Raw genomic sequence first — 22,598 nt, 5'->3', positions numbered from 1 at the left:
TCTTCCTTTGATCTTGTATTGTGATAATTTACATTAAATTTTTTTTTTTTTACATTTAGCTACCCTTGCATTCTCAATAAAAGCTCAGCTTGAGCTACTTGTTACCTTTTTTTTTTGTACATTCTGGGCCAAATTTGATAGTCAAGTTTGTTTATTATTCTTGTTTCTTAGTGAGATGTTAACCTGTAATTTTAATTCCTGATACATTTTTTGTTGTATTTCAGTCAGAATTCTGTGAGCCTTGATACTTAGGAACTGTTTTTTTCTTTAGTTGATGTATGTCTTTTAAAACTGGAGAAGACTTCCATTTATATTCATTATAATTACTAATATAGGCTGGAATTTACCTTTATCATATTATGGGCTTTGTATGTCTACTTTGTTTTTTCCTCTCTTATTGCTTTGGTTCTTTTATAGTAAGTTCATTTTTTCTCTATATTCACCTCCCTATAGTCCCTTGGAAATTAGTTTGTGTGCTCTACTTTTAATGCTATTTTTGGACTACTTTTGAATGTCTGCCAAAAAAATACCTAAAGAGCTAGTAAGCTAGACTTCTAAAACTAATGTTAGTATCTCGATGTAGTTGCTATTGTCCAGTATTTTAGCTTTATTTGCTCTACAAATGTCTTCAATTATTATTTTATGCAAGTATTAATTGTTCATATTGTTTGCATTTTTTTTTTTTTTTTTTTTTTTTTTTTTTTTTTTTTTTTGCTTTTAGCTCTTTCTTATAATCAAACCTTACTTATGAGAAAACTCACATTTTGATTGTTCCTTTTTATTTCGTACATGGGATTGACCTTGCTCTGACCAGGTAGGCATGGTGTAATGGAGCTAAATCCCCAGCTCTGGATTTTCTTTAGTAAAGCTCTTTTTTATTGGTAAACATTTCAGCTGGCATGTTTCAAAATATCTTCATTGTGTCTCACTGGTTTTTTGTTTTTGGTACTGGGGATTGAACTTAGGACCTTGTGTGGTACCACTGAGCTAAATCCCCAGCCCCTGTGTCTCGCTCTTGGAGAGTTCTTCTGCCACAAATACAATTTTAAGAGGAGAGTTAATTTTTCTCAGCATAATCAGCACTTTAACCTACTTCCTGGCATTTATTATTTTTTGTTAAGTGAGTTATTAGTCATTCCCCCCTTTTGTATTTAATTTACATTTTTCCTCTGGACTCATTAAAACTTGTATCTATTTTTTTCTCTGTGAATTTCAGTTTTATTTTTGGATTTACTGGACTACTTTGGGCATTTTTTTAACCAAAAATTTATTCATTTTTCTTTAACATTATTTTGTTACCCTATCTATTACCACCCCCCACACCCTGTACTAGGAATCGAACCCACAGCCTTGTGCTTGCCAGGCAGGCGCAGGCGCCACTGGCCTAAATCCCTGGCCCTTACTACCACCTTCTTGAATTTTGTTTTATGTATGTGTTAAATCTTTTCATCCTGGCCTGTATATCTTTTAAGCTTGCTTTCTTGCATTTCATCTCTTCATGACTGTGCTTCATGCTGAGCAATTTTTTTGGATCCATCTTCCCAGTTCACTAATTCCCTTTCTAGTTGCATCTTAACACAGCATTTAGTTCCTTCATTGTTCTTAAGCTTCTGTTTCAGTGTGGGTGATTTCTATTGGGTTGTGTTTTTAAGTTTGCCATTGTTGAACTTAGTTATGATGAGTTTCCCGATGGGTTTGTCAAGGCCATTCTTTATCTCTATTACTACATTTTTTTGTTTCTAACATTTTCATTTTGCTCTGTCTTGTATCTTCTTATATTATCTCTTCTGAAATTTTTCATCTGAACATTGTGTACTTTTTCCAGAGGGCCTTTCATATATTAATTGTTTTAAATTCTCTGTTACAGCATATAGATCAATCCTTATTTTTCATAATGTTCTGTTGATTGCTTTGTGCATTGGCAGTGTGGGTTTTTTTTTTTTTTTTTTTTTTTTTAAAAGCCATTTTCGTGTGAGTTATAATTTTAGGTTTAATGCTAGGTATTGTGTAGGGCAGTTAGACCTAAAGGTGATAGTTTTTAGGCCTGCAGCTGAACATACCTCTTCTACTAGGGTTAGAGTTTTTTTTATTGTGTATAGTTAACTTTAGTGCACCAGTTATTCCAGATTCTTCTGGGGTTACCTGATACAATATATTTGCAGGAAGATTTTGCTTCAGTATTCCTGCTCCACACTCAAGTTTTAGACTTTCCCTGTGCCATAGACAGAGACTTTTTCCTGATTCTCATCCTTCCTCTAAATGTAGATTGCTATTGTTTGTTACTCACTGCTTGCTAGCCTTGCATAGAAAAGGGAAATTAGGGAATTTTTAGTTTTGGCCAGGCTTCAGCCTACTTCTATGTTCTTTATAATCTCTGGCTCATTTTTAAGTTTTTTGTTTTGTTTTTTAGGTTTTCTGTAATTTTTTTTTTTTTTTTAATTGGGGATTGAAACCAGTGATCACTGAGCTAAATTCCTAACCCTTTTTCTTTCCGGCCATGTTATCCTGCTGGCCTCTGATTTGAAATCCTCCTGTTTCACCCTCCAAAGTAGATAGGATGACAGACATGTGCCACCGCAACTGACTATTTAAAAAGTGTGTGGGTTTTTTTTAATAGCTTTATATTCTCTAATACCACAAATGTCTCCCCAAAGCCTCATGCAGTCATATATGGGGCTTTTCAGAGGTTGCTGAATCTGGAGTGTGTGATGCTGGGATTAAGGGTGTGTGGTTAGTGCATGGATTTGTTTGATATGATTCTGGATAGGATTAAAGGTGTGAGTTGTACTTGCCCTAAGGGCAGGTAAGAGGGTTGCTGTTTGTCGCTAGTAGCTTGCTGCCTTCTGCCTTTTGCCTGCCATGAATTGCTTCTCCTCTTTGATGCCCCATCTGCCATCCCACCCTGCATTGGAGCCAGCCAACTATGAACTGAAACCTCTACAAATTGTGAGCTAAATAAACCTGTTCTTCTTTAACTTCGGGTGTCAGGCATTTTGATTCAGTAACAAAAATAACTAAGACACTATGGTACTTCCAACATGCTGCATGCATGCTAAGAATGCGCTGGACACTGGACACTACCCCTAGCAAGCATTTTTATCCTTCTTTCTTCATATGACAGGTTTCATTGTAGTTGGGTGGTAGTGTTGCTTATTGTTGTTGTTGGTTTTGATTTTTGCATTACTCAGGGATTGAGCCTGGGACCGTCTGCGTGCTAGGCACATACTCTACATTGAACTACTTCCCCAGTCCTTTTTAAGAGGCCTCTTTAAGAGGCCCTTTTTAAGGGCCTCATTAAGTTGCCAGTTGGCCTTGAACTTGTGATCCTGTTGCCTCAGCCTCCTGAGTAGTTGGAATTACCAGAGTATGCCACCATACCCAGCTCTATTGCCTTCTTGCAAGATTTTGTGTTTGTTCTTGCCAGTTGCTTATGTACATTATCATTCCTGAACTTCTTTAAATTTACTTTGTACGTCCGGCTTTATGAATTCAAACTATTGACCTGCATGAAGGATGGGTTGCGGTTCTGAAATCTCAGGTGAAAGGATTAGTATTTAGTTGCTCCACTCCTCTTTTTTGTTAGTGTCAAACAAGTTTTCTTCTTGTCTCTTTTTGCTTACACCTTACTCATCTTTTCTAATTAGATTATGGCTATTAGGGATGAGCTTTGTAAGTCGGTCTCCTATTGGATTTTCCAATTTTGGTAAATTGCCTATACAGTGTTTTCTGCAGTTTCATACTTTTAACCATTGAAGGAAAAAGTTTTTGTTTGCAAAGTTTTATTTTTTTAAATTCCACACTGTTTTTAATATAATATTTTATTTAGAACTTTTTGAGGACATTTAGTCCTTAATACTTATGCAGTAAAGGTCATTTTTCTCTGTATTTGATACTTCTACTGATATTTTGAAATTTAGAATATATTCTCCAAGTTTAACTTACATTGCACTTTGAAAACCCTTTTTGTTTTAATCTTTGCTTTTGCTCATTAGTAAGATTTAAGAATCATCTGATATTGGACTTTCATCAAAACCATTTCATCTTCTTAGGTAAATACGTACTTCTTAGTGGCACTTGGATTTTTGTTTTTTGACTCTTCACTTTTGAGTACTAACTTATCATTTATTTCTCCACTTGGAGAAATTACTTTTATGAGTCTTTATACTATCATTTGTTAAGATAAGCCTTCTTGTTGTTGGTGTTGTTTTTGTTTGTTTTTGTTTTTTTTTTTAAAGACAGGAATGCATGGTGCTGTGATTACATGTGTTCCACCACGCCCAGCTTCAAGCATTAAGATAACACCAGAGAATAATGTATAAAAAAGTCGGTTTTTATCTTTCAACCTGTCATTGAAATCATGACTGATTGTTTGCTTAGTAAAATGTGCACATAAGCAGGCAGTTTATAATTAGACTAACTTAGAAGTTGTAATCATTGAATGTGTAGGTGTACTTAACGGCCTTCACTTCTGGTAAGTGACTTTATTTAGAGGATATGTGTTTATGTGTGCAAGAGAGACTGTTTTCCTGAAAGGAAGCTGTGGTCTACAGGTCTTTATAGTTACAATGTCTTTAATCTTTTTGAGCACATGAGCTTTATCTTACATGGACTGTTTTCTTGAAGCATTTTCTTGCCAGAAGTAAATGAAGCTTCCCGATGAGCCTTTTAAGACTCCATAGACTGTCAGTAATATGGAAAAATTGGATGTTTAATCAGGAATGTGAACATGTGTTCCAGGTAGAGAATTCTAAAGATAATGAAGATAGTATTCTGCAGAGAGAAATTCCTGCCAGACAATCTCGACGAAGATTTCGAAAAATTAATCATAAAGGAGAACGCCAAACCATAACTGATGATGTGGACATCGATAGCTATCTTTCTGTGAGTATGTTTAGGAAAAATTTCATAGATCCTTAATTTTCATGTACAGTATCTTTAGTTGATAGGTTTTTTTGGTAATATCAGGACTTTAGTCTGTATATGTACAAGTTTTTGACAAGTAATTATACCTGTGTAATTTTTTAAAATACTACTTCATTGAATTGGTTAGAAATGCTCTTAAAGGGAGAAATTTGCTCTTTTGTGTAAATCATGTAAAAGGCTTCTCTTAGTTTTTAAAGAAATATTTGTGGAATTTATTACCTAAATGATGTATAAGGGCATGGATTAGTATCTAAAAACTAAGGTAGTAGGCTCATGGGGAGCATATCTGCTATTATGATTAAAGGCATAAAAAAGACAAACACAAGTTCATATATACATGTGTGTATGTGTGTAATATATATAAAATATGCTATATACATGTCAGTGCAGAAATGGTTCAGTGTTGAAGATATGTTTTCACAAGCACATATTGAAAAAGAAGCAGATGAAATGTTAATTTTTATAGCCTTGAAACTAAGCTGTTTCTTCAGAGGTCTTTAATTTGATAGCTATTTTTAGACTGAAAAATAGCTGAATCAGGGAACATGATAATCTAAGAACGAACAAATCTATGTGCTTTTAGTATTTGTTTTGATTGGTTTACTAAAAATTGAACCCAAAGCCAGTGGGCTACATAGTGAGTTTAAAGCCAACCTGACCCGCACAGTGAGACCCTGTCTCAAAATAACAACAACAAAAAAGATAGAAGAATGTACAGCTTTCTCTCCTTGGTATACATGTGTGTAAATAATAATAAAGGGAAGGGGGATGTTGACAGCAACAGGCTTTTCAAGGATTTGTTTGGCCTTTTGGTGGTCAAAAAGAAAAATAGACTCATCCATGTTCAGAATCAGATTTAGGAAGTTGCTTATAATAGAGTAAGTGTTAGATTTACAGCAGCTTCCAAAGATTTTGTCATATCTACCTAATTTTATTGATTGAATGCATTCTATTTCTGACAACAAATACCAGTAGCAAAATGTATTAGTGCATCAACAGCCCCACACATTTCTTGTTCTTATTATTTAACAAATTTTATGCCATATATTTCCCTATCACTAATTAATGTAAATTTATTTGTTTTACCTTATTATGTGTGTCTGTTTGAAAAATTGTTTCTCACCACCTTATAACTGTTAATAGGCCTTTCATGTGTTCTTTTCTGTTTGTTTTTGTTTTTCATATGTTTGATAGGCTATGCAGTTCAGGCTGGCCTTGAACTCACTGTGTAACGTAGGCTGCCCTCATGGCAATCCTCCTGCCTCAGCCTCCCAAGTGCTGTGATTATAGGTTTGTGTTTCCACACCCAGCCTTTCATACATTCTTTGATAAAGTTTTTGAACATGTCAGTAGATACGTAAGTTTGTTTTTGAAAACTTGAAAATACATTTTCTGACTCTTTCAATCCTAAACATATCATTTCAAAATCCTTGAAAGCTGTTAGATGATTTCTTAGACAATTATTCTTAATGATTACATAGTACTTCATTATAACAGTATGCAATAATTTATTTGGCTCCCAGTATTTGGTCATTTACATTGTTTCTATTTTTTCCTTATTTTATTTTTGGTGAACTTGTGTTAACAGTACATATTAATCCAGTTCAGTGTGATATTTTAACACTTGCATACAGCATGCACTGATCATATCCAGCCTTCCTTTACCATATCCCAGTGTCCCCACCTTTCCCAACATACAGTAAATAATATTTTACATTCAGATCAACTTTTTGTTTGTTTGTTTGGGAGGGTATTGGGAATTGAACTTGCGACCTTCTACTTGCGAGACATGTAGTGCCACTACTGAGCTAAGTCCCCAGCCCTCAGATCGACTTTTTTTTATCTTCTACATGTGAGAGGGAACATATGGTACTTGTCCTCTGTGTCTGGCTCATTTACTTAAGATAATTAAGTTTATCTGGTTTCATTATTTTACTGCAAAAGACAGGATTCCATTTACCTTTATGGCTGAATATGAATGATATATAGTATTATATTTATGAATGATATATAGTATTAAAAAATGATATATGTATCATTTTCTTCATTCATTTCTTGATTCGTACCTAGGCTGATTCCATATACTGTATTGTGAATAGTTCCACAATAAACATGGTGATGTGGGTTATCTTTTTTTTTGTATGCTTATTTCATTTCCTGGATATATACCTGGAAATGAGATAGCTGGATCATATCATATGATAGATCTCTTTTTGGTTTATTTGCATAAAGTATTGGGAATTGAACTCAGGACCTTGCACTTGCAAGGCAGGCACGCTGCACCACTGAGCTAAATCCCTGACCCTTATTGAGGAATCTTACTACTGTCCTCAGTTACAGCTCTGCTATTTCTCATTCCTACCAGCAGTATATGAGAGTTGCTTGCTTCTATGCATTTCATCAGCATTTTGTTCTAGAGGTCTTTTTGTATTGGCTATTCTCCCTGGGATGAAATGATGCCTCATTGTAATTTTGACTTGCATTTCTTAATTGGCTAATGGTATGGAGCATTTAAAAAATATATTCATTGAGCTGAGGATTTAGCTCAATGGTGCCGCCCCCTACCTTGCAAGCTTGAGGTTCTGAGTTGGATCCCCGTACCAAAAAAAAAAAAAAGAGACAAATAACAGAAAATATGTTCGTGGGCCATTTCTATTTCTTTTTCTCTTTCCTCCTCTTCACTGGGGATTAAACAGTGATACTTGCCTATGCTGTGCAAGGTCTTCACCAATGTCAAATGAATAGTTGGCAAGTATTTTTGCCCATTCTGTGGGTTATCTCTTCATTCTTTTGATTGTTCCCTTTGTTTATAAAAGTTGTTTCCATTTGATGCAATCCCATTTATCAATTTTTGCTTTGGTGACTTGTGCTTTAGGTTATTTTGCTTTTAGCCAAACAGTCACTGCCTATACTAATGTCCTAAAAATGTTTCCTGTTTTCTTCTAATACTTACAGAGTTCCAGATTTTACATCTTGTGTTTTTTATCATTTTTGATTTATTTTTATACAGCATAAGTATTAAGATCAAGTTTCATTCTTCTCTGTGTTCCAGTTTTCCCGGTACCATTTAATGAAGAGATTGTCCAGTCTCCAATATAGGCATATAATAGAAAAATATGGTGAATATTAAATTTTTAAAAAATTTTTTACAGTAAATATTATGATTAATTTCCCTCAAAATGTTCCCTTTTGCTTGTAGCACACTTAATCCATCTTTCTTGCCGCTTTCCAAAGTGCCAAGTTGTGGAGTCTTCCTTTGTGAATGCCTTTAGTTGCACTGTCACACCTGCCATGTTGTCCTGAATCAGTTCACAACATCTACCTTTGATGGTTATTTTGACTTTGGGAAAGAGCAGGTGTAGTGCTGGGGCCATTGAATAAGGTGGATGAAGAAGATATACCCTGATGTTTTGACAGGCCTGCTTTTCCATTGGATGGCACTCATCAGCAGCATACACTATTTCTGATCACACCAACATAAAACACCAAACAAGATTTCCAGAACTGCTTCAGAAAGTCCCAGGGATGATGGGTGTGCTGAAAGTGTGGGTGGGGGTTATTTTAAAGGGGATTAATGGCAGTGTCTTTTCTTGTCATAATTTTTGTTTAAATATATTTTGATCACATTGTGTATGTTTTTAGTACCCTCCTTGAGAATTAGTTGGTTGTAGATGCCTGGTATTATTCCTGGGAGTCTTATTCCATGGGTTTGTGTGTCTGTGTTTTGGGGTTTTTTTTTTTAATGCCAGTACCATTCTGTTTTTGTTACTACTATTCTATAGACATTTTAAGTCAGGTAGTGTTGTAGTACCTCCAGCTTTGTTTTCTTTGTGTAAAATTACTTTGATTATTCAGAGACTTTTGTGCTTCCATGTGAATTTTAGGATCATTTTTTCTAGTTTCATGAAAATTTTATTGTTACCTTGATGGGGACTGCATTGAATCTATAAATCACTTCAAGTAGTATTAATTCTCCCAATATTGTGCTCACGGAAGATCTTTCTTCCATTGAATGTGTGTCTTAACAATTTTTTTTTTTCCCAATTTTCTTCCAGGATGGTTTGTAATTTTCATTGTAGAGGTCTGTCACTTTCTTGGTTAAATTTATTTCTAGTTTGGTTGTTGTCACTATTGCAAATGCGATTGTTTTCATGATGATTGCTTTTCAGCAAGTTCATTACAGTATACAAAATACTAATTTTTGTGTATTCATTTTGTATTCTGCAACTTTACATGATTCATTTATCACTTCTAATAGGGCAGTCCTTAGGCTTTTCTGTATATAGAAAATCTTATCATCTGCAAACAATAATTTTATTTTATCCCTTACTATTTGTGGCACTTTTATTTCTCTTGCTTGATTGCTCTGGTACAAACCCCAGCACCCTATAGTATAAGAATGATGAGAATGGCTATTATTGTTGGTTGAAATGCTGAAAGCATCTGCCCATTCAGTATGATACTGGGTGTGTGTTTGTCGTATGTAGCCTTTATTACATTGAAGTATGGTCTTTCTATACTTAATTTGATTGTAATTTTTATTGTGAAGTGATGTTGAATTTAATCAGATGGCCTTTTTTTGCCTGTATTGGGATGATAATTTTGTTTTTAATTCTGTTGATGTAATGTAGCTTTGTGTTTATTGATTTGCTTATATTGAACCATCCTTGTATTTGTGGTATAAATCCAGCTTAGTCATGGTGAATGATCTTTTTCATGGACTGTGGATTGTATTAGCAAATATTTTGTTGAGAGTTTTTTGGAATAGTTTGAGAAAATTGGAATCAGTTCTTGAAAGGTTTGGTAATCAATGGAGCCATTCATTCAATCCTGGGATTTTCTTTGTTGGGAGATTTTCTTTTTTACTGACTTATTCTCATTATTCATTTTTATTTACTGATTTAATCTTACTGCTTGTTATTAGTCCATGTCCTCATGCTTAAATTTTATAGATTGCTTTTGTATATGAATTCACCCATTTCTTTTAGATTTTCTAATTTGTAGCTTATAGTTTTTCATAATAATGTATAATGATCTTTGTATCTCACTGGTATCATTTGTAATGTCTTTTTTCACCTATTTTTTTCTTGGTAGTCTAGCTAAAAGTTTGTTGATTTTTTTCTTTTTTGGGGGGCGTACTGGGAATTGAACTAGGGTCCTTGCGCTTGCCAGGCAGGCGGCAGAACCACTGAGCCAAACCCCCAGCCCTGTTTTTATCTTTTAAAAAGAAGCCTATTCTTCATTCCGTTGATCTTTTGTATTATTTTAAAGTCTGTGTTGTTATTGTTGTTTTTACGCTCTGATACTTAATCTTTCTTTCCTTCTGTTAGTTTGGGTTTTGATTTGTTCATGCTTTTCCAGGTTCTTTATCATACCAACTACAGGTGCATCGTTAGGTTGTTTGTTTGAAACTTTTATATTCTCTCCTTCTAGCCACTTACTGCTACAGATTTGTTTTAAGTAGTGCTTTTTGCTATATCCCATAAGTTTTGAATGTTGTCTTTTTATTTTCATTTGTTTTAAGGAAATTTTAAGATTTCCCTTTTGATTTCTTCAGTGACCTAGTGTTGAAAGCGTGTTCTTCAGTCTCTGTGTACTTACATAATTTTTATGGTTTCTTTTGTTGTTTATTTCTAGTCTTAATTACATAGTTATCAGAAAAGACAGATTTCATCTTTTTTTTTAAAAAAATTGTTAATGCCATGCCTGTTGCACACATTTATAATCCCAGCACTGGAGAAACTGAGGCTGTTACTGCAAGTTGGAGGCTAGCCTGTGCTACACAGTGAGTTCAAGGGCAGCCTAAAGTAAATGTGACACCCTCTCTCAAAAAAAAAAATTTAAAGACTTGTTTTTGGCTTAACGTGTGATCTAGAAGAAGTTCCATGTGCTAATGAAAAGAATATATCCTGCAGCTATAGGACCAAAAAGCTCTTTAACAGTCGTTTAGTTCATAGTGTAGTTTGACCCTGGTAATTTTCGTGATGGGGCTGGTTGGTGGTGTCTGTTGATGAAAGTGGTATTTAAAGCCCTCAGCACTCCTGTTTTGGGACCTATCTGTCCTTTTAGATCTAATAATGTTTGTTTTATAAAACTGAGTGCTCTGACAATAGCTGCATATATATTTACAACTGTTAGAACTTATTGGATTGATGTCTTGATCATTATATATGATTTATGATCACATTTGTTTCTAGAGTATTTTGTCCTAGGGTCTGTTTTGTCAGATATAAGTATACCTACTTCTGCTCCCTTTTAGTTTCTGTTTGGGTAGAATAATAGCTTTGCTTTGTGTGTGTGTGTTTAATCACAAAGTGGGTTTTTTTAGTCAGTATAATGTTGGGTCTTATTCTTTTTTTATCCTTTTGCTCCTTGTGTATAATTTTAATTGGAGAGTTTATTTCATATGCATTCAAGGTTAATTTTGATATGTTAAAAAGTCCTGTCATTCTGTTAATTTTCTTTTAAATGTTTTGAATATCCTCTGTTCTTTTCTGTCTCTGTTGTTCACCTTTGTGGTTTGGCGATTTACTGTACTGATGAGGTTTGATTATTCTTATTTCTTTTTAGTGTGTCTGTTAATGTGAGTTTTATATCTTTATGTATGTTCATGATGATGGTTGCTTTTCTTTCACTTTTGAAGGACTCCATTAAGTATCTTTTGTAAAACTAGTCTTGTGGTACTGAATTGCCTTTGCTGAATTATTTTTGCTTGCTTTTGAAGATCTTTATTTCTGTTTCCAAAGGATATCTGTGCTGGGCATAATGATCTTGGTTGGCAGTTATTTTATTTTAGTTCTTGAAATACATTATTGGATTTCCTCCTGGCTGATGAGGTTTCTGAAGAGAAATCTGTGTTTGGGATAATGGGGGACACCATTAAATGTGACTTGGCCCTATTGTCTTGAAGTTTCTAGAATTCTCTTTCTCTTGTGCTTTGACAGCTTAATGATAATATGCCACTTACGGGTATATATGTATTATAATTTTTCTGTTCATGTCTATTTGGAATCTTACAGGCTTCCTGAATCTGGGTGTCCATATCTTTCCCATGAGTTCTGAAACTGAAATATACAATCTAAACTTTTTTTGTGTGTTTGTTTGTTTTTTGGTAGCAGGGGTCATACTCAGGACCTTGCATTTATGAGGCAGGCAGCACAGCCACTGAGGTAAATCCCCAGACCAATAATTTTTTACAGTATTACTTGTCTTCTTGCTTTGCCTTGTTTTAGATGGGGGTTTTTGAACTTTTTTTTTTGTTTTTTTTTTTTTGTGCGGAGCGTCGAACTCAGGGCCTCATGCTTGAAAGGCAGGACGCAGAGCCACTGAACTAAATCCCTCGCCCTAGATGGGGGTTTTTGCCAGTTTCTCAGGCTGATCTCAAACTCTGAGCTCAAGCAGTTCTCCACCTTTGGCCTCACCAGTAGCTGTGCCTTAACCATGCACTAGTACTGGGTTGCCTAGTACTCCATTATAAGTTTATGGCATAATTTATTTACTCAGCTCTCAATATTTGATCATTTAAATTGTTTCTGATTTTGCCGGGTGTGGTGGCACATGCCTGTAATCCCAGCACTCGGGAGGCTGGAGCAGGAGAATTGCTGTGAATTCAAGACCAGCCTGGACTATATAGTGAGTTCCAGACCAGTCTCAACTACATAGTGAGACCGTCTCAAAAAAAAAAAAAAACCAAAAAAAAACAAAAAAAAAAAAAAAAACCAAAAAAAAACAAAAAACAGAATTGTTTCTAATTTTTCATTATTTAAAAAAATATTTGCGGGCCAGGTATGTAGCTAAATGGTGCTTGCACCTGCATGGCAAGCATATGGTCCTGAGTTCAGTTCCTGGTATCAAAAAAAAAAAAAGTTCCCTAGAAGTATCTTTGTGGATGTATATGCTCATATCTTAATTATTTTAGAAAAAAATCCAGGAAGAATTGCTAAAATATCTTTGATATATTGTCTGATTCTTGTTGTATGAGCTCTTGTTTCATCTTGAGGCTGATACTCATTTGCTGTAAGCTCTCTGGTATGCTGAAGAATGTTGTCTTGCTTTGATATACTGTTTTCTTGAGTGTATCAGAATGAGCAGTAGGCATATTCCTTGGGATTCTGTTTTATGATAACACTCAGATAAAGTGGCATTATTGCACATGTGAGTTTATATAGCTAGTGTTGGCTACTTACTGTGTATATGTACTATCAGGAATTTGGCAAATCTTGGGAAGCAGAACTAAGTTAATTGTACTTAGACAAAATTCATTATTAATGATAAGCTTGGGTTAAAGAAGAACTTTTGGTCATAGTTGTGTTTTCTATTTTTTTAATTAATAGGATTTTTTTTTTCCTGAGAAGGATGTATTTCAGCCAAGTTAGAAAATGTAGAGATCATGAGCAGTTATGCAAAATCATAATCTTCTCTAAGTCTATTGGCATTTGTCTGTATAGTAATGCTATACAGTTATAATAGTACTTGTACAGGCATTCAAACATCAATATTCCATGCCTAGATTATTGAGGGTAAAATATTCTAAAGATACACAGAATGATTTGTTAATTGTAGTTTTTTTTTCTTTTCTTTTCTTTTCTTTTGTGTCACTGCGGTTGAATCCAAGGGCTTCATATTGAACTATATCCGTAGGCTTTTTAAAATTTTGAAATGGGATCTCACTGAAGTGCCCAGGCTCAGCTTGAAATTTGAGACTTGTGACTCCTAACAGCCTTCCAGATTGCTGAGATTACAGGGGTGCGTCACTGCACTGGCTGTTTTTGTTTTCTTTATGACAGTTATTATTTAGTGAAAAATCTGTACATCAGGGATTAATATTAAAGATTTTGCTTGAATTTTAGAGTTATTTTCTAATGAAAGCTTAGAATGACTAAGAGAAATGCTTTATTAATATAAAAATGTTTTAATAGCTTTGTCATACGTTGTATGACAATATTAATCTTACTGTTGCATGTTTGTAGTGTATAATGATTGCATTCATTGTAGGGAATTGGTACATGTACATAATATATCTCAATTATTTTTCCCTTTCCCCTCCCCTCTTAAATTTTTTTTTGCCAGAATCAGTCATTTATTTATTTTATTAAAAGTACAGATTAGGAGCCCAACAGGCCAAAAACATAAACACATTCAACAGTTATACTAAATCAAGGTATACTTTTGTCGGGGGAGGGGGTTGAAAACGGTCTCGCTATGTTGTTGAGACTGACCTGGAACTCACTATGTAGCCCAGGCTGGTCTCAAACTCAAAGCGATCCTCCTGCTTCAACCTCCCAAGTGCTGGGATTACAGGCATGCGCCACCATGCTGGGCTCAAGGTATACTTTTAGATACATTATCTATGCTGGATAACAGTACCTTTTATCCCCCTTATCTGTATCTAATTTGCACTTTATATATTGAAAAACCATGTGATATTTAAACTTGTGTTTGCTTTATTTTATGTAACTATAATAGTCTCAGTGTGTGTCCATTTTCCTAAAATGCCTCCAAGTTTATCATTCTTTATGGCAGAGTGGTATTCCATTGTATATAAGTACCACATTTTCTTTATCCAATTCATCTGTTACTGGACATATAGGCTGCTTGCAAGATTTAACTTATGAATTGTGCTGCTCTGAACATGGGTACATCATGATGTGATGCCTTCAATGCTCAGAAAGAGGAATAGCTGGGTCAGATGGAATTTCTGTTGTTAGTTTTTGTTTTTTTGGTATCGGGGTCAAACTCACGACCTTGTGCTTGCAAGGCAGGTGTGGTGTCACTGAGCTAAATCCCCGGCCTGTTGTTAGTTTTTTGAGGAATTTCCATACTAATTTCTAAGTGGTTGCCCCAGTTTATATTCCACCAACAATGAAGAACCAGCATCTCCATCCCCACCCCATGTGCAGCCTCTCCAGCATTTTTTACTGATTTGTTGACAGCCGTTCTTTCTGGAGTGAGAAGGAATCTCAGTGTTTTAATTTGCACTTCTCAGGTGGCCACTGATTTTTAACATTTTCCATGTATTTTTTGGCCATTTGTACTTCATCCCACAAATGTCTCTTCATTTCAGTTGCCCATTTTTTGATGGGGCCTTTAAATTTTTTTTTCCCCCACTACTGGGGATTGACCTCAGCACCTTGCACCTGCCAGGCAGGCATGGTGCCACTGAGCTACATCCCTGCCCCTGGGTCTTTAAATTTGGGGAAATCTAATTTTTGCTGTTGTTGTTTTTTATGTAGTCTAGATATTAGTTCTTTCTGTGAGGAGTAGCTTGTAAAAATGTTTTCCCATTTTCTAAGTTATCTCTTCACTTAGTGATTTCCTTTGCTGTGCAGAAAGTTTCAATAAAATGATTTGGCACCTTTGTCAAAGATAAGTTGATTGAATTTGCCTGGACTTATTTCTGCATTTTCTATTATAATAACATGATGCTTGTTGTCACTGTAGCTTTGTAATATAACTTGAAGTCCAGGATTGTAGTGCTACCTGCCTTGCTCTTCTTGCCCAGAATTAATTCTCTTCAGGTTCCTTACAAGTTTAGGATTGCTTTCTCCAGTTCTGTGAAGACTGATACTGGTATTTTGATTGAGATTGCATTAACACATTCCTGCAAGTTTAAATCACTGATGATACGAGCATGACTGTCCCATTAGGGTGGCTTGTACCACTGGGGATACAGATTGATCTAATCATATTTATTAATCTTTTTACTAATAAAATTAAGTCAGAGCCACCTGGCAGCAAGGCATACAAATTATGGCCCTTTTGTGGATATGTTAAATGTGTATAATAGTTTTGGAAGAACAGTATAGACATTTTTACTGTATTGATTTTGTCAGTCCACAAATGGGATGTCTTTCCATTTTCTGATGTTCTCGTCATTTGCCTTTTTCACAGTACTGTAGTTTTCATTGTAGAGGTCTTTTACTTCCTTAGGTTAATTCCTAAGTTTTTCATTTTTCTTGATGCTATTGTGAAAGATGCTGTTTCCCTTTATTATTGTTATACAGGAACACTATTCATTTTTGAGTATTGACTTTGTAACTAAATTTAATTAGTTGTTCTAGGAGAGTTTTGGAGTCTAGAACATCTTCTGTGAAGAGTATCATCATCTACAAGTAATGATAATATAACGTCTTCCATTCTATATGTATACCCTTTGTCTCTCTTGTCTAATTGCTTTGGCTAATTCAAGAACTGTATTGAACAGAAATGGTGATAGCTGACACCTTTGTATTCTCAATTTTAGAAGGAAAGCTTTCAGCTTGTCTCTATTTTATATGATGTTGGCAGTTATTTCTCATAAATGGCTTGTATCAGATTGAAACAAAGACCTTCTGTACCTGTTTTCAACATGAATGGATGTGAGATTTTGTCAAATGCTTTTCTTGTATGTATTCATTTAATCATGTGATTTTTGTCCTATTTATGGTAATGTATTATATGTATGGATTTGTGTATGTTGAACAATCTGTGGATACCTAGAATGAATCCTACTTGGACATGATACAATATATGATCTTTTTGAAGAGTTACTGCATTCTGTTTGCCAGTATCTTAACTGAGGATTTTTGCATCTGTGTTCATTAAAGAGACTGGACTGTAGTTCTCTTTTTCGGTTGGGGCCTTTTCTGGTTTTGGAATCATCAGTGTAATGCTTGTATCCAAGAAAAAAAAAGTAGGAATACTGCTTTTCTTTCATTTTCATTAAAGAGTTTGAGAAGTATTGGTGTTAGATCTTCTCTTAAGTTCTCTTAGGATTTTTTATATCTAATTGGTTCAGCTTTGGTAGTTCATATGCTGTACCTAGAAATCTATCCCATATCTTTTGAATGTTCCAGTTTCTTAGAGTACAAGTTCTCAAAGTGTAGTTACCAGTGATGATCGGAATTTCTGCAGAATCTATTATGGGCAGAATATTTGTACTTCTCCTGCATCATCTTAGCAACTTCAAAATACAAAGTATTGTCTTAAATCAAGAACGCTTACCTTTTCACTTAAAGTACATTTTCTGTTGGCACATCTGAGTTGTCAGCATCACTACTTTTTGCATTTGGCACATTATTAAATAAAATACCAGTTATTTGAACCCAGAAACTGTCTGCTGATAATTAAGACATTTAGACAGGTAGCATATATAGCATGAATTTGCTGAGCAAAGAGATGACTCACTTGTGAGGTGGGAAAGCAGGGCAGTGGGAGATTTCATCGTGCTTTTCAGAGCAGTGCATAATTTCATTCTTAATAGTTGTGTATTTCTAGAATTTCTCATTTAATATTTTCAAACTGCAGGTGGCCTTGTAACTGAAACCATATCTCTTGGATGTACTATTTCTTTTACTCCAAAAGCCCTGTATTTAATATGTGTGTTTTCTAGAATTTCCCATTTAATATTTTCAAACTGCGGTTGAACATAGTAACTGAAACTGCAGAAAGCAGAACCTTAGTCAGGTGCTTCTACCATATGCATTTGGAGACCTCCTTTCTGAGAGTAGTTAGAAAAGGCCAGTTCTTTCACATGTCTTAAAATTTAGATTGCAAAATAATTTTTAGGACATGGAAAGTAGTAGTAAAATAGAATTCTTATGTGCCATATCTGTCCTTTCAATTTGTGGGGATTTTGTATACATTTCATTATGATCAAAAATATTTAGTCAGTGATACATGTATTAATTTTAAATCAATTATCTATATTAGAAGTTAGCTCATTTTTCTCCCAGTGCAGTATAGTATCTTGAGATTATATGGTATGTAGCCCTTTCCCTATGTGGTTGCAATCTACTTTTCATCCTTCTGTCCACAGTATGTTTAGAGGTTCCTTTCTTGAATCCTATTCTGTCTGGACAGTGCTAATTGACAACTGACTTCTGAAAGTCAAAGTTAGGAACTTTGATGAGTCAGTTTGGATCTTACCATTCTGTTTACTACTTTTATCATTCTCATATTCCACCACATCTTTGTTTTTTCTTCCCATGCCACGAAATGTTTTATTTTCATTTATCATACAGATAATTTTCTATAATATTCCAGGGCAAACAGGAGAATTTTGCTTTTCAAATGGGCAGGGGTCCCTTTAGAGACCCACAGGTGGAGTAGGGGTGTTCCCGCAGAGTGCCACAGGCCAATGGCACCACACAGAGTGCCCAGGTTCTCAGTGCCACTTGTGGCTCATGTCCATCTTACAGGTGGCTCTTCCTCCACATCATGATGGTGGGTGGGGTGTGTCTCAGAGATGATGGAAGTGAGGGATCCCCTAGGCTCCTAAGAAATTTCTCTCCACTGTTCCTGCATGATGGTCTCTTTGGTTGGCAGAGTGTTGTTTGTTTTTCTTTAGCTTAGCCTTATTGAAGCGGGCAATTTCCCCATTGCTAGCTCGTCTGCCATTTTCTTAAAACAACCTGATGTGTCTCCCTCTGAGCCAAGCTCCTGGTGCTCCCACTGGTGTTGCTGCAGCAGGAGACCCCAGCATGTCTTTCTGACAAAGTATTCCTTAGTTCCCAAGACTCCATTCATCCATAACCTTTCAAAAATGTTTTTTCTCTGTGGTGGTGGCGGGGTGGAGGCTGTACTGAATATGAATCCATCCTTAGCTACATTGCCAGACCGGTTTTTTTTGGTTTTTTTTTGGTGTAAATTCGGCTTGTAGTTTGGGTTCTCCTGCCTCAACCTCCCAAGATGCTGGGATTGAAGGCATGTGCCCCTGCCTGACTCCGTGATTTTTTTTGGAGAAGCCTTCTCTGACACTACTGTTCACAATACACTTCTCTTCATTGCACCAATAGGCTGTTACACACACATGTAACGTTCATATAATTCCACTTGATTGTGAGGATAACAAAATAAAATTAATACCTTATTTAAAAATTTCTAAATGCTTATTCATATTTTGATAAAAATTAATTGCTTAAAGAGAATTAAACATCTGAACACTTTCAGATGTGAGTTGAATTATTTTTTTTCCTTGGTTTTTTGGAGGCAGAATCTCACCATGTAGTTCAGATTGCTCTGGAACTCACTGTGTAGCCCAGGCTGGTCTTGAACTCACAGCGATCCTCCTGCCTCAGTGCTGGGATTACAGGGGTGTGCCACCATGCCTGGCGAATTTTTATTTTTTATATACATGGAAATAAATGATAAAAATTAAGTGAGGATCAGTAAGAGTGAAACATCTTGACTTCACCAAAGTTGAGCACCAAGTTTGCCTTTATTTGACCTGAAGTGAATTTCTGAAACATTACACATCATTCATGCTCAGTTTTATAAAAATATGATTGGGCCAAACATTAACCTGTGCATTCTTCAAAGGTTTGAAAACTTGTTGGTACTTAGATACTTCATTTATGAAATTATAGTCCTCCTCGTTGCTTTTTTCCTGTGGCTATATTTTTAAATAACAAATATTACCCCATATTGGTGGTGGTCTATCTAGATCTGAAGATCCTCATTAGAATTATCTTTTTTTCATCTGTTGACTGTGTTGCCTTAAGTAGAGTACTGTTTATATCCTCAGGCACAGAGTAAGCCTGTGACCTTTTTTCCATCATCTTATGTGCAGAGACATGGGACCAGCCATCTGTTCTTAAAAGAACACCTGGAAAGAGGAATTTCCATGCAGCATCATAGTTTGTGGTTTTAGATTGAAGAACTTGCTTTGGCTCAGACTCCCCCTCTTCCCTGGCTATGATTTATTACAGGGGAAGGATGCAAAGCAAAGTTAGCAAGGGGAAAAGACTTGTGAGATAAAACAGCAGAAATTAGGTGCACAGGCACAAAAAGAAAAAACTAGGCACAAGATACAAGATCTTGTCAGTCCTCTCCCAGTGGAGTCACATGGGATACTCTCAATTCCTGCAGCAACAACTTGGGACAACACATGTGAATTGTTATCTACCCAGGAAGCTTATTAAAGACTCAATACTCAATGATTTTATTGGGAACGTGTCTTATAGGCACCTTTTGCCTGCCATGTACTAGAATTCCAGACTCCTTGAGGGTAAGCAGGTGTTCCCTAAACCATACTGCTTGCACAAAGACTTGTGATTTGCTCAGACTTCTTTACATATTTTCTTTCTGCCTTGTCTTTTGTTCTGGGATAGTGTGGCGGGTAGTAGGCATTCTGTGACAATCTGCTATCTATTCTTAACACTTTATGTTCACACATTACTAATGCAGCAAGTGCTTCATTCTCATTTGGTGCTTCTGTGATTACATCTTTTGTTTCCTGCTCTCTGGCAGTGCTGTTATGTTTTGTTTGAATGTACAGCATATTTACAAAGATTAAGGCACACTTGTCTGTGCAGCTGAATAAAAGGTGATTATTAGGACATCAGATCAGCCAACACCTTTATGGGTTTATGCTGAATAATCGTTTACGCTGAATAATCCTTGAGTGTGAGTGTGGCCCCCCACGGGTTTTAGTAAAGGGTGTGTTTTTTATTATTTATTTATTTAGATGTGGGGGGGTTGAATTCTGGACCTTGTACTTGGAAGGCATGCGGTGGAACCACTGAGCTAAATCCCCAGCCCAAGGGTATTGTTTAATAATGAATTCGTGTGTGTGTGTGTGTGTGTGTGTGTGTGTGTGTGTGTGTGTGTGTGTGCGCACGCGCATATATGTGTGTGTGTGTGTGTGTGTGTGTTTTCAGAACCTGTAGTAAGAGAAACTTATACCTGACTTGCTAATGAGATACTAAAAGACCCTAGTCTCAACATGTTACTTTAAGACCACTAGTGAACAGTTGAAACATTCATTAAAATCAAGGTTGAAGCTGGGCATGGTGTTGCATGCCTTTAATCCCAGCATTAGGAGACTTAAGCAGGAGGATTGCTGCAAGTTCAAGGTCAGCCTGGGCTACACAGCAAGACTCTGTCTCCAAAAATTAATTAATAATTAATTAAGATATAAGTTTAAATAAAGTCAAGATAGAGTAGTTGCAAACAGGCCTCTTGCATCAGTCATGAGGAAAATTTGGACTGTATGTTCAGTTGTTTCTGTTGATAATAAAAAAACTGTTCACAATGTGAACTTTGTGGGCTTGACCTGTCCTGATTGTTTTTTATACTTGGTGGTAAATACTTCTAGATAATATAATAAATAACCATCTGTCATTTCTAAACTTGAAAAGTTTGTGTCTGGAGTGTTCATCACATTACTCCCGAGAAATTTGGAATCCTACCTCTGAGAATCTGGAGGGTCTTACCCAGTGCGCAGTCCAGAGTTCTCTGAACAGATATGATACTCTTTGTTGTAATTTCTGCCACAACATTGAGGACTTTCTCTTTTTGTTTATGAATGTGTGGTATCTCCAGGCACAGCTGTGCCCTGTGTTTTTCTTCTGGGAAATAAGTTTTTGATGGAAGGTTCTTACCTTAAGTTAGAGGGTTGTGAGTCCATGAATAGTCAAAGAAAAAACGCTGGAGTGATACAACTAAAATTAGGATAAATAACAGTTTTCAAGCATATTTTTAAAACTTTTTGTGAGAAAAATGCTCATTGTAGAAATGTAAATAGAAGAGAATTAAGGAAATTGTTATAATTCTCAAAATGAGATAATTAGTATTTCTGATATTTAAATGACTACCTTTTGATTAATTCAAATCTTTTTAAGTAATGTAGAAAATACTGAATATTTAATTGCATATCTTGCTTTATTTCTCATGTAATTAAAATTTTCCCAAAATATTTATAAATTATGCTGGTTGAATGTATCAAAGTATTGTTGTACAGCTTTCAATTTTTCTCCTGGTACAGCTTTTATGAATCAGTCTGTATATGAGTAATCATTTCTTTAGGATTGATTCATAGAAATTAAATTGCTGAGTTAAGGATGTAAATTATTTTTAAGGTTCTGTATAAATAGTGATTTCTTCTTATAGTCATTTTTAAAAATTGTTTTTATAGTTCACTGTGAATGAACTTCAGGAGTGTTGGGAGGAGGCGAGCAGGGCATAGCCTTCTGGACATCTGGGGCATTCTCCTACCTGTAATGGTGGCCCTGATTCATGTGATTTTTTTCACAGGGAATCACATTAATCATACTTGAAAGCTCTTTTGATGATTGTTTAAAGCAACTCAGATATTAATATTTACCAGTGGTGTAAGACTTGTGATTTATGGTGGCATACATTTAAAAGGGAAAAACAACTACTTAGATACAGCAAATAAATTAATGCTGATAGTTTACCACCTTTTAGTTTGATTTCAAATCTGTTCATTACCTGAACTGTACAGTTTGTATTTGACTTTTATAGTACTAAAAAATTCAATATTTAAAGTTAAAAAATTGATGCAAATGTAAGCTTGATTGTAATGCAGGAATTTATAAAGACTTTGTGATAGTTTCATTTTCAAATAAGATTTTCTTGTCATATTTATACATAGTTTCTTCTTGTGTCAGACAGATTGTTTTTGAAGAAAATTAATGTACTTTTTAAAACTGTAGACTTACACATAGTAAATGATATGTTTGACTGACTTGTATGTATGCAACATGTATTACTTTGTGTGTGTATGAAAAATTCTTGATAAAACCTCCCAGTGTAGAGGAAAGTAAAAGAGTGGTGGTGTCTTTCATTGTTCCTTCAGTTTCACTGATTCTAATTATAGAAGCTTACATCACCTTAGTTGATAACAGCTTCTCTCATCATCTTTGCTTTTTTTTTTTTTTTTTTTTTTTTTTTTT

General features: G+C 35.2%; 1 protein-coding gene across 10 annotated transcripts in view; it reads left to right on the top strand.

Moving 5' to 3' along the window:
• Rapgef6 (Rap guanine nucleotide exchange factor 6) overlaps nucleotides 1-22,598 on the top strand; it is a 206,915-nt gene that overhangs the window by 52,604 nt on the left and 131,713 nt on the right. For all 10 annotated transcript variants that reach the window (XM_033761547.1, XM_033761546.1, XM_033761552.1 and 7 more), the window contains one exon: nucleotides 4,738-4,881. In XM_033761547.1, coding sequence (XP_033617438.1) covers nucleotides 4,738-4,881 — 144 coding nt within the window. The remainder of the gene's footprint in view (nucleotides 1-4,737; nucleotides 4,882-22,598) is intronic.

This window comes from Fukomys damarensis, unplaced genomic scaffold, assembly GCF_012274545.1.
Source record: "Fukomys damarensis isolate Sample0158 unplaced genomic scaffold, DMR_v1.0_HiC HiC_scaffold_9, whole genome shotgun sequence".
Lineage (NCBI taxonomy): Eukaryota > Metazoa > Chordata > Mammalia > Rodentia > Bathyergidae > Fukomys > Fukomys damarensis.
This window is presented reverse-complemented; position numbering and strand designations above follow the sequence as displayed.